At 43.4% G+C, this 12,663-nt stretch overlaps 2 protein-coding genes across 3 annotated transcripts; both read right to left on the minus strand.

Annotated features, from left to right (window-relative positions):
• Positions 1 to 1,751: 1,751 nt before the first annotated feature.
• On the minus strand, positions 1,752 to 7,218 carry plk2b (polo-like kinase 2b (Drosophila)). 2 transcript variants are annotated; one of them, XM_061071503.1, is made up of 15 exons: positions 7,017 to 7,218; positions 6,805 to 6,912; positions 6,583 to 6,699; positions 6,198 to 6,327; positions 5,800 to 5,983; positions 5,434 to 5,632; positions 5,152 to 5,299; positions 4,917 to 5,011; positions 4,516 to 4,648; positions 4,159 to 4,239; positions 3,622 to 3,778; positions 3,211 to 3,340; positions 2,932 to 3,042; positions 2,574 to 2,778; positions 1,752 to 2,542 (listed from the first exon to the last, which is right to left on the minus strand). In XM_061071503.1, the coding sequence occupies exons 1-14, from the start codon at positions 7,200 to 7,202 to the stop codon at positions 2,587 to 2,589; spliced, it is 1,971 nt and encodes a 656-aa protein (XP_060927486.1). In that variant the 5' UTR covers positions 7,203 to 7,218; the 3' UTR covers positions 1,752 to 2,542; positions 2,574 to 2,586. The 2 variants fall into 2 exon arrangements, with proteins under 2 accessions (XP_060927486.1, XP_060927485.1); XM_061071502.1 differs by having other exon boundaries at positions 3,622 to 3,781.
• A 2,455-nt stretch (positions 7,219 to 9,673) lies between these two features.
• si:dkey-190g11.3 (uncharacterized protein LOC567059 homolog) lies at positions 9,674 to 11,287 on the minus strand. The gene is given in 5 exon segments (XM_061071897.1): positions 9,674 to 9,859; positions 9,987 to 10,037; positions 10,120 to 10,443; positions 11,118 to 11,243; positions 11,246 to 11,287. Coding segments are annotated over 5 exon segments (729 nt in total).
• Between the last annotated feature and the right edge of the window lie 1,376 nt (positions 11,288 to 12,663).

Raw genomic sequence — 12,663 nt, forward strand, 5'->3', positions numbered from 1 at the left:
TCCAGAAAACCAGACGTGTCAGAAGCATTTCTCTTCTTTCTGCATGACAGTGAAATTAAGAGGATGAAGTGAACTTGCACTCAAAGGGTTTTTTGAGTTTATCTTGAGGTCACGCTCACAGACGTGTAGGAAGTTCCCATGAGGCCAATAAAGCCCATCTGCTGACTCACAGAAGGGATCCTTGATTTCCACAAATCATTACAGGAGCTGAATCTTTGTGGGACGAGGAGAGGAATTCACTCATTAAAAAACAAGTGGATATGACGCCTCTCACTCCTGCTCTGATACTAGAAACGTGCTAAAAACGCTCTTGAAGGCCAGGGAACTTCAGATCAACAACGGAATCTATTTGTGTCTCACTGAAGCATCCATTCCAGGGCCCATTACTGTCAAAGGCTCTGCACTCAGACCTGGAAGTGTCGTCATGAATAATTCCTGCTTCTTCCTCTCGTCGGCTACTTCCTGTTCGGCTTCTGTCTGTGTGGGTATGTTTATGCATGAGCCATTCATTATTGAACTCAGAGATATTCCGAGCGAAACATCTGAAAGGGATGACTCAAACATCTTTGTTCAGCTTCCATTATGACACAAGCTGGGGAGGTGAAGAGGTGTCGGACAGGACCGATTAAACAATCGGGTGGAGAGCAATGAAAAACAAGTTATAATTTTAGTAAGTGTGTCAGGACATGAGTTCTTACTTTCAGCAAACAGGAGCATGTGACGTCAGATGTCTCTACACGCAGCCCCGGCTCATTTCCGCCTCGCACCAAATTGGGCAGTGGTTGCTAGTTTCCATGGTTACACTCAGTAAATGTGAAAATATGTCCAAGAATGACTGTAGTCACTTTACCTCAAAAGCCCTTGACGCAATCAGTGACATATTGTGACTGAGTCAGTCATTTAATTCGTCTGTGTTTTCTTTTACCTGCATGTCACTGATTGGCTTTTTACTTCCATGTTTACTAACCACCCAAACTGACCCTTCTGTTGATAGGCTGTCTGTGTGTTAGGGGATGTGTGTGTTTGTATGAGACAAGGTCAGACCCATTCCGCAGTCATCTTTGAAAATCTTGATAACTTCACTCTGGGATAAAACCTCAGCAAAGTCCTTGAACCAGATTGTGTAAACACTCAACACTATCATGCACCCATCTTGATCTGTGCACATTTCCTGTTGCAAACAAAGTTTAGAGATAAAATGCTAGCTTTGATTTGGGCAGAGCGCAGCGATACGACGGTAATTAGTGTAAATTTGACATTTTGAACTGCACCATATTGTGCAGGACGTAAGCCAGGGAAGCTGCTTCACAAGGACTCAGCTCATTTTCTGTTTGTTTAAATGCACTAGGAAAACTAGGAGAGTGAATATCGCTGCTGAGGCCCAGCAGTCCCTTCAAATTCAATCCACCAGCACCAGATCTAACACACTCTTGAACTTCATGCGACCTGTAAACCTGTCGGATTTCTTTCATCGAGATCCTTGAATTATTCCCTGGTAAGCAATTGAAAATGTTGACCCCCCCCCCCCTCACAATTCGAAGATCTGATCTCGAGCACAACAATATTTTTGGGGTTCTTCCCTGATCCACACTTCATTCTTCCACTAACTTATGTGGGAATCCGTCCAGTAGTTTTTGCGTAACCTGCTAACTCACAGACAGAAAACACATAATCTCCTTGGCAGAGGTGGCTTGTGTCTTCAAACCCGACATCTGTATCGAAACTGTAACACAACATACTCAGGAGTAGACTTTATTTTTTTAGAAAATGCTCTTTATTATTAAATAAATAAATACTGCACTTTTTAAAACACAATAATTTAGATTACACTTTCATCTCCCCCCCTCTGCCTCCCAGCTCAATGGGCTGAGTCCATCTGTCAGTAGGGAGAACAAATCACAGTTTTAAAAGTTATGTGATATTACGACCATCCCACTCGCACTCGCACACACAAACACATACATACACACATACACACACACACACACAGACAGCTGAACTCTGGAGCACCCACACACACACAGTCAAATGGTTTCTTTGCACTGCTGAATTGGCTGTGACATACACTGTACAACATTTAAGATAGTCCACAGTCTTGCTCTGGTTACATTCAGAGCATCAGTTTACTGAGATTTCCTCTAACAAACAGCTTCAACTATTCTATACACGATGATGCTGGAGCCAGCCCAGCTTTTGTCTTTACTTCCCAAATATCCATCTTTTCCCCCCAAACATCTGGGGGTTCACACTCGTACCGACATCCTCGGCCTTTCCTCTCCTACAACAATTGACATACAAATCAGCCCTTTTCGATCCACAGACATTGTGCTACATTTCATTTTCTCAATCTCTTTCAGCATTGTTCTTGCTATTTCTTCCACCTGCACCTCTGCTGAGTCACGTAGGTGCAGCGCTGTAGGAATGTTAATTCACTTTGCACAAGTCCATCTTTGGTCCTCCGGTCTCAAACGAGATCCTCTCTGAATCATCCTTTCACCACGGCAGCACCGGCGCTCGACTTGTTTCACACTGTCCAGGAACAGGTTGTCCCGAGTTTAGCTGCTTCTCTGCAGGGTTGTCCCGAGTTTAGCTGCTTCTCTGCAGGAGCATGTTGAGCGAGTACACCATGCGTTCGCGCAGGTCGGTGGGGCAGCCGGACGTGAGCAGGGAGCTGAGTTTGAAGGTTTTGGAGACGCGGTCCTCGTTGATGTACGTCAGCATGTACTCCTCTTTCTGGCAGCACAGGATGATCTTGGTGTGGTCGTGGTAAAAGTTGACCTTTGGAGAAAGAAAGTTATCTGTTAGACAATTGCAAGTTGCTCCTTACTTCCTTTGTTGATCTAAACGCTGTGTTATGCAAAGCACCATAATGATGTTCTTCTAAGCGTGCCCAGCAACCCCTATGTTTTCCGTGTTGGTTTGTGTGTTTACCTGAAAAGTGCCGTCATTAAAGAGCATCATGAGGGCGCGGTCGGACTTCAGCCACTGCAGCAGGTAGAGTCTGGGCATGTGTGCTTCTGTCATGCTACCCAGGTCCCCGCCCTGAGAAAGCAAAGGAGCAACACATCAGAATTTAGACAGGCTGGGACATGAAAGATGCCACTTCTAATGCTTCAGGGGGTGGAGAGACCAAAGTAACACAACAACAAGAGGGATGGATACATTACAGGAATGCAAAAAGGGAGCGGGGGAGCGGAGATATTTGCTTACATCCATTAGATTCTCCTCCATGTAGTGGGAGAAGTACTTGAGCACAGTGACTTGGCTGACAAAGTGTTCGGGAACCTCGCAGGTGGGGAAAACAGAGCACTGGCCCAACTCTGCATAGTAATGGATGGTCCTAAAAACATGGAGGGAAGGAGATAGAGTTATTAAACCGCTCACATGACAAATCAAAACATCCAATATATTGATCTCAGTGACATGGCAACCTTAAATCTAACCAGACAAACTAATCTACTCTAATTAAAGTTGTTAATTCTTTACTTAAACCACTAACAGCTCCCTGAGAGAATTTGCACGCACTACAGCAAGCTTAAACAAGCCATCCCCATTATATGTGGTGACTAATAACTTTCAATGAGAAGGCGGCGTGTTGTGAAAGCGCAGGGCAGTGCATACTTTCTGTCAGGAAGGAGGCTCATGTGAGTGCCGTTGTTGAAGAGAACTCCCACGGTGTGGTCAGACAACTGGTAGCCGAAGCCGTACTTGTTGGAGTAGTCCACCCATTTAGTGACCCACTGGAGACTGCAGCTTGTTGAGCCCTGAGGAACGTTGTCTGCTGTGGGTGGGGGGGGGACACAAAGGGGGAGAGGATTAGATGAAGCTGCAGGGACGATTTAAAAGAGGAATGAAAAACGTTATCTGTGCAACCTTGTTCACTTTGTTAAAGCACTCAAGGGCTGGAGTGTACTCAAAATGTCCTCCCAGTTCACTGAAGTGTAACTAAAAAGTGTGCTGAGGCTTTAACCATCAGTAATAGGCTGGGAGGAAATTTAAATTACATATATATATATATATATATATATATATATATATATATATATATATATATATATATATATATATATATATATATATGAAATCCAGATAAAGAGCTGTATCTCTGCAATGAAACGTGCAGTACATGGGTCATGACATTCCAAAGAGTCCGCTCACCTTTGGGCATATTCTCCAAACATCCTCTCAACACGCTTGCGACGGTCTCAGCCACACATCCGGTTGTGTTGTCTTCCAGACCTGCAGCAACAACAACAGCAGGTAATTTAGTTTGGTGTCACATTGAGGCAGCACGAGAAATTACTTTGCACTCAAGCCATTACAAATCTCTTTATAATTCAGTCATTTGCATCTACGTTGGTGTTACATGACATCAATTCACACCATGCTGGCATCGCTGTGTGTGTACGTGTGTGTGTGTGTGTGTGTGTGTGTGTGTGTGTCAGTGTGTGTGTATGTGTGTGTGTGTGTGTGTGTGTGTGTGTGTGTGTGTGTGTGTGTGTGTATGAAACTTACATTCACTGCTGCTGCTGCAGCTTCCCAGACTCCCCCTGACGATCAGACGGATGGTATCTCGCGCCGTTGGGGACTGGCTCTCTGTTGCCAAGGCGACGGGGCTCTCTGCAGATGGCGGAAGTAGACTTCCATTCTGAGGTGAGAATCGGTGACGACAGAATTCAGAATCTGCGAGTTTGGAGCATTTCCTCCTACTATGACTCAGCAGCTACCCACAGATGTAAATTGGTCGGCTTTGAGGATAAAAATAAGTGATTGCTATTTTTTCATATCATTTCAGTACAGCAGTGGAGTGACTCATTCGATTGTGAATATCTCCCTGTAATTGCTGTATGAAAAAAGTAATCATCGCCTACACTCTTGTAAACATCTTGGCTGGAGTTGAATAAATTGTCTCTTACCTCGGAAATCTTTTTGCACTGTTGTTGGCTGATGACAGTTCTCTCCAGGTCGTGCTGCAGTTTGTAGATCTCCTCTTCCTCTTTGGTTAACTTGTCTATTAAAAGACAACAACCGCACATTAAAAATCTGAGCGTGTCCTTTTTCCACCAGCAGCCACATGAGATAACATGTGACACCGGGTTTACTAATAATTCTAAGTACTGAAAGATAACAGTTGGTGGATCTGATACTCACTCAGAGTCTCGTAGTATTTGACCTTGTCTCTCTTCCCACCGAAGAGCGCAGCAGCAGCTTTCTTGAAGAAGCTCTTGGCTGGACTGGAGACGTGGAAATCTGGTGCTGAGTGGCAACAGCTCGCCGACAGACGCTCGGGACTGAAGCCCTGTGGGGAAAGGAAAAGTGGGTCAGTGTGTGGCTGGTGGGAAGGGGGTCACTGCTCTACTCCCACATGGTGACATTTAGAGAAAGACTGACAGTGAGTGGAACAGACAGAGAGAGAGATGAGTAGCGTCCAACCTGTGTGAAGAAGTCGTGCCTCAGAATGTGGTCCAGGTTGGGCCTGTCCTCTGGGATCTTGGCGAGCAGGCTGGCGATTAACTGCTTGGCCTGTGGCGACAGGGACGAGGGCAGGGAGTACCTCGCCTCGCGGATGCACCTGTAGGTCTCCTTCAGGTTGGTGGTTTCAAACGGTGGTCGGCCCAACAACATGGTGTACCTGGAACAGGATGGAGGTCAAACATGAGCCGGTTTCCATCATTAACCCCTGAATAACAAGTTTGTTCGTGCTATTACACTGTTTTTAGTTAATAATTCATATTAATGACAAATAATATTAAATCTTTTGAAGTTCCCTAACTATGGATTGATCGTTATAGTACTCACATTACGCAGCCGAGGGCCCAGATGTCTGATTCACAGCCGTGGCCCTGCTTGTTCAGCACCTCAGGGGACAGGTAGTTGGGAGTCCCACAGATCGTCTTCCTTCGGTTTCCTACCGGCTCCAACTTGGCAGCCAGACCAAAGTCCCCGACCTTCAGCTCCATCGACTCGCTGACAAAGAAGTTACCTGCAGGGGGGAGGAAAGGGAGCAAGATGGTGAGCACCTGATATTCAACCCAGCATCAAAGAGCGCGTGTCCCCTTGATGAATTGATTTAAAACTAGACAAACTAGAAGACAAAGGTAAAGGCTGGAATAAAACAATGATATCGTCGCTGCACAGGAGGCTTCTTTACACAAGGGCACAAAGTGTCTCAGCAGCAAAAAAAAAGAAATTCTTACCAAGTTTCAGGTCTCTGTGCAGGATCTCTTGTTCGTGCAGATACTTCAGTCCAGAGACAATCTGCCTGAGATAGTAACGCACCTCTGGCTCAGTAAGCACCTTGCGAGCCTTGAGGATATGAGCTAACGACTGCAAAGACACAAAACATATAGAAAAGAGAATTATAAGAACTGCTTCCTAGAGAATAAGAAATGTGATTTTTAATGTCACAAAACTGCAGTGAGTGATTCATATTTGCAGACAGACAAAATGAATTTTCACATTTGAGGTATTGTATAGTGGGGGCAGACTCTGAATATGAAATATGTGCTGCCTCGTTGGTTTTGGGTGCAATGCAGGTGTGAACCACAGCATTAGTAAGGAGTTGTCTAGACTTGCACTTACTTTTCTGCTGCAGTATTCCAACAGGATGTAGATGTTCTCCTTGTCCTCGAAATGATGATAGAAGTGCACTATGTGTTTGTGGTGCAGAACTCTGTGCAGCTCTATCTCTCTGTCAATCTGTCAGGGGGGAGAAAAGAAAACAGGTCAGAGACTGTTACTGGAAGTTTGGTTCTTTGTAACACTTCCCCTGTGGAACCAGTGCGCACAAGAACCGGAGCTTACCTTCTCCCGCTGGTGCGGTTTGGAGACGCGTGAATGTGGGATGATCTTGGCTGCGTAAACTTTGCTGGTGGAGAGGTCTGTCATCTCGTAGCATTTTGCGAACCCTCCCTGGAGAAGAAAAAGGGAAAACACTGTTAACATGCCTCGCCTTTGCAGGTAAATCCCAATTTTCAAAAAAAGTGTTTTAAAAAGACTAGAAGATGGCGCTATACCTTTCCCAAAACTTTCCCACGGCAGTAGCACTTTCCCGTGGCCGGGTCGGTGATGATCCTCGCCATCTCCGAGGGCGCAGTGCGCTCCTCCGTCCTCTTCCTCCGCGGCTCGCAGGATCTCTGCGTCGCCTCACACATGCTGCTGCTGAGCGTCTGCTGGGGCCCGATATTCCTCTGTACTTCCATGAGCTGGGCTTTGACTCGTCTCTCACTCTGAATGCAGAGTCTCCGTCTGGGAGCATTTATAGTCTGGCATGCTCCCCACCCCCTGTCTGCCGCCCTCCCTCTGACGTCACGGTGTGAAACGAGAGCATGAGCTCTGCTTGATATCGATTATCCACTGGTGGGGATGATGATGATAATGATGACGTTGATGATGATGATGATGATGATGATGATGATGATGATGGCAGCAATATGAAATCAAAGAGCAGCATGTGTTTTATGTCTTATCTAATGTCATTCATGATGATTAATGATTGCTTTAACAACAAAAACAGAAATCTTATCTTTGCGAGTTTTATTCGTACAGAAACCCAGTGAGTTGAATGGAGCTTTTTAATTTGTGTTGCGGGATGTTATTAAAGGATGTGTTGGTCTGGTTCATTTGACTGATGGAGTACCCACAATGCAAAGGATTCTCTGTTCTCTGAATTCTGCTCAGGTTCTTCTCATCCGGTGTCTGCGGACCAAGCTCAGTTTGGAGCACTAGCACCCTCAGGTGGAGCGTTTGGATATAAGACCTTGACATTATGTTCACCAGAAAACCATGTGTACGGCATACAGGACACTGACATGTGACATGTGAGGCTGTTAGCGGTGGTTTGAGGAGAAAGGTTGCAGAGATGTCAGTTTGCAGAGGCAGACATTTGTAATAGAAGGTTTTGTATCATCCTCCTGTTTACTGCAGGTGCAACAATGAGACAGATTCATGAAGATATCTTTACCAATTTAACGATGGAGCCAAACACTAATAACACCCTCATAAGCTTTATCAAACACAAGCTAACACAGATCTTAAGGTAATTTCACAAAAATTGTATAATCTTTTCCCCTTTATTGCTTCATTACTTTCTCTGAGTACCTGTACCTCCTTTATTACCTCGTTATTTCTCTCCGTCAAAAGCCCTACTTCCCTGTTCAATTGCACAACCTCTTTTTTTTTAATTGTTAGACTTTTCTGTGTGTTTTTGATCTAATATTGGCTTTTATTTTTATTTTGCATTATCTACAACCACAGACTTTGTTGCTCTAAACGTGTACAACTGCCTTACGACTCCTCAAAGGACTCTCATAGTCGGCAAGTGCCTCAAGCTGTTGTCCGACTGATTGTACCAATAGTGTGGTGCGTTTTCTCTTACGTTGAGTAGCAGGTTGCCTCTCCGCCACCAAGGGAAAAAGGTGATTTAATGACTGTGGACAGGGTTTGTCCTGTTCTTACAGAATTAAGCTTTTTTCTTTGAAATCCGGCAGTGCCATTCCCATTCCCATGCAAAATAATTATCAAAGGGAAGATCAAGGCCACATTAAGATGTAATGACAAGCCTTTGATCTTGGCTGTGTAATAGCTTTTAAATATATTATCATGTAAGGAAGAAAAACAGTCTTTGCGGTCAAAGATAATACATCATAATGCATCTTTAAAAAAGTGTTATTTGTACTAATATTTTCTTTGTTAATCAATTTTACACTGTACCGGCTTCTATTCCTCGAGAAGATAGAGCAAACCAGTTAACACTGTTGGGATTATTATACTTTAAGCGTGGACTTTGAGCATTCAATACATTTACTGATTAATGCTTCACTTCCTGTGTCCGTCCCGCAGCACCTGACCACGCCCACTAATCATGCATTACGCCACTAATCATGCATTAAGCCAGGCCATCAAATGCAGACCACACGGTGACAATTTCATGTAAATCAGATTAAATATATAAAACGAGGCTTACTTCCTGTTGCCAGTAGGTGGCGCTACCGCTATCACTACATACAGACTAATAGATCTGTAAAACACAACACAGAAGGTTTCACGCGTACCTATGGTTATCAGGCTGAATTGCATATCCTACTGAGTCACACGTTATGAGTCCCTATGGTCAGGTGATGCAGATGACTCCAGTATCTAAACCACCTGTGAGGTGGTGGCTGTTAACACAAAAGCTGAGACCCACAGTATGATTTTAGAACAGCAATGCACTGCAGTGGTTTATATAATGCTGCCATGCATCTAACTCCAAACCAACAAAGCAGAAGAAAACTATTAACGAATAAACAACAGCACTTAACTCACAATCCTCCCTGTAGCAATCAACCAAGAAGGGTTATCAGTGTTAATGTGGAAATTAATTTAGTTGGAAGAATTCTTATGCAACCACCAGAAATATGGTAGACTTCATTTTCTCTGTGGCGGGGCTGAACAAACACTGTGGGGATAAGTGCTGCAGAAATCCTGTCTACTTCTGGTCTAATCAGAGTCCCTTTCATTCTTGTTATGCTCAGACGTCAGAAAAGAATCAATGCTGATCAGTGTTCGCAAATTACTTAAATCAGCAATTTCCAAAAACTCACAGTGGTTTTCCTTTAAACATCACAATTTGTAATCTAGTAAAATGTGTCTGGAGGATTTGTTGCTTGTGAGACCCGGAGGCTGTGACTAATCACACCGCTGTGTCTGGTACGTTTCTCAGGTGTGAGCGCACTGTGCCCATGTCATTTGAAAAACCCTTGTTGAGCCCGGAGCCAACAGACGATCGATGAGTCCAGTTGGGGAAAGGAAAACTACAAGCGATGTCACGCCCGTCATCCGCAAGCTCTTTCAACAGCTTCTCCCCCAGATCCCCCATCTGTAAACAGAAAAGGCTGAATCAGTCACGCTTAGCAATACAAATGCTTGAAATACAGTTTGACTTATACATCATAAACAGGAAGGTAGAGAAATAATTCTTGTTGGACTTGAACTTCAAATATTACCACTGCTGGAGCAAGGCAAGCTGTCACATTGTTGTACAAGGACGAATCAGTCTGTAAAAGAAGAGTGACACAAACGTGGTGATGTAACAACTCACATCAATAAGAACAGCAGTACTTTCTGTAACGGTCTCACCTTCCAGAAGTCTTTGTTAAGTTAACAAAGGTTGCTTGGGGGGGGGGGCACTCCGGTCCAGCGGGCCTTGCTCCTGGCATACGCCACTGATATGGAGTTAATCTCAAAGCCTTTGCACTGGAAGCCGGCAGAACAGGCTGCAAACATCAAAAAGTCATATTCAAACTCCAGCATGATACAAATATTATTCAGACAATGCAGATCACTAACCAATCGTCCGTCTCCTGATCCCAGATCTGCAAAGCGACCCGTTCGTCCCTCAAGCAGCTTCATAATGTTCAGTGTCTGATCTTTGCTGGAGGGCAAGTAAGGGACATTACAAAACTTCTCGCTATCAAGTTGGTAATTCAGAGCTGGAACATGACACAGTGTCTTATCTATCCTTCTATGATAGATGCCTCTATTAACCTCCACTAAAAAAAGAGAATAACAGCCTGAAGACTTTTTTTTATGTGAAAACAACTCTGGATATGCTTCATATTAAGCATATTAAATGGTCCATTCTCCTGAGTGCTGTGCCTGTAAACTCAGATCTGATCTCCCACTCTCTTTGCCTGAATGATGAATACAGCACTGTCTGGTGTATCTAAGTAAACTGGATACAATCTGTCATAATGTATACCTCTAGCTGTTAGATTTAAGTATTTGCATAAACAGCCTATATTGTCTTGCTGCATCTTTTCTGATTCATCTTAAACTGATGGTAAAAGAAAGAGTGCATGAGCCATTATTTCACAACAATGGATCTCTGCATGAAATACATTTGAATAGAAGACGGTTCAGTTCATCATGAAATTAAATCAGTTATTAGACTTTTAGACTTTAGAGGTTTTCTTCTTTTCCCACATTTTTTTTGCTAGCACGAAGCACTAAGCTCAAAAATAAGAAAATGATTGTTAATGTGCAAGTTAGGTTCTGTCTCGTCCTCTTTTGCTTGAAAGAAAGACAGCAAAGCAGGCAGATGAAAAGATAAAAACAAGAAAGGTAATCTCAAGCACCTTGAGTCTCCAGGGGATTTGACGAAAGCCGAGCAACGCAAAGAGATTCCAGACTCCATACAGGCCGGTGAGCAGAGCACCTGTGCAGGCCGTGAGCACAATGTTGGGGGGGGGGGGGGGGGGGGGACGCTGCTGTGCTCCTGAAGAATCACCTCAATGGAATCCTCCATTATAAACTGTCATCAACGTGGTTAGAAATACAGCAACTCAAAGTAATTTCTCCTCTAAGGCAACAGATACTGTGATCAAGAGCACATCTGATCTTTAAAAAATCAAATGATATTTTGTTTGGTTTTGGTTTTTTGAGAGTCAACCATTCAGAATTTAGTGGGTGGTAGAATGGAGATTTTTGCATTGTACAGAGCTAGCTAACAAGCTGTTGTTATGTTGCCTTGCAGAAATAAAGAAAAAATGTATATATAAACATGTCCTTAATAAACTTAAATATTTACTTTCCTGCTCCAGGCAACAACTGAGAATGACGCCATAAACTATAAACGAATGACTGAAGTAAAAACAAATAGAAGTCGGATTATTTGGATAAATAATCTCATCAGTGCTGCCTGGTGGACAAACTATGTAAAAAGGCAGGTAATTCCCAATTTTTAATAAAATTGCTCCTTCTGTAGTTTCTGATTGCCCACTGGACTTAGTGATACTGATCAATATATCAGAGCATCTATATTATTGGTCGGCCCCCTAAAATGATCCAGCAGCACATTAGATGTGTTTTAGCCTGGATGCAAACCATCTACGAGTGAAGAATTTATTTTGCTTTTAGGAAGAATAGAGTATTGCAAAGTTGAAGTCTTCAAACCATCCAGTCCATTTTAGGCGTCAACTAAAATGAACTGGATAAACTGAAACTTTATTTTCTTTAATGCCATAAACGAGTGAATCTCATTTGGAGCACATGTAGCATTTAAACAGGTTAAGATCGCTCAGGTTAAAACTAACACAGGTCACATCAGCATCAGAAGGTCAGTGAGTGGAGCTATAAAGCAACACTTACTTTATTTCTACCAAAATAGCTTTTGTTAAATATTACTCAATATCACCAGAGCACATTTTTCAACAGCAGGGGGTGCTATAGATGATTTATTAATGGAGACTTCTAGAAAGTTTGTTTATCACGTTTTTTGTTTTATGTAGAGATACTATGTGAGACAGCAGCTCTGTCAACATGAAGCACAGCAGAAGATTGGATCAGAGGAGCAACTAGGTCACGTTACTCCAAAGCATGAGTCGGATGATCGGTGCAAAACCATAAAAAGTGAATGAACAAAAACTTACTTAACGTTCTGATGAACAAGAAATACAAATATATGAAAACATATTTCAGTGCATTTGTGAAGTAGACACACAAAACCTTGAAAATCTGCAGAGACAAACACAAACGTTTATGCAGCCAAACTGGCCCGCCCCCTCCAGTCTGCTGCTGCGAACTCAGCAACGCGCGCGCGCGCACACACACACACACACACACACACACACACACACACACACACACACACACACACACACACACACACACACACACACACAC

The sequence above is a fragment of the Limanda limanda genome, chromosome 5, assembly GCF_963576545.1.
Source record: "Limanda limanda chromosome 5, fLimLim1.1, whole genome shotgun sequence".
Lineage (NCBI taxonomy): Eukaryota > Metazoa > Chordata > Actinopteri > Pleuronectiformes > Pleuronectidae > Limanda > Limanda limanda.

What these genes read in the sequence shown, in the direction of transcription:
- plk2b (XM_061071502.1), bottom strand. Translation starts at nt 7,202, where the DNA reads ATGGAAGTACAGAGGAATATCGGGCCCCAGCAGACGCTCAGCAGCAGC. An exon ending in GCACAGAGACCTGAAACTTG is followed by an intron (nt 5,984 to 6,197) that starts GTAAGAATTTCT and finishes TCCCCCCTGCAG; the next exon opens with GTAACTTCTTTGTCAGCGAG. An exon ending in CAAATACTACGAGACTCTGA is followed by an intron (nt 5,012 to 5,151) that starts GTGAGTATCAGA and finishes GTCTTTTAATAG; the next exon opens with ACAAGTTAACCAAAGAGGAA.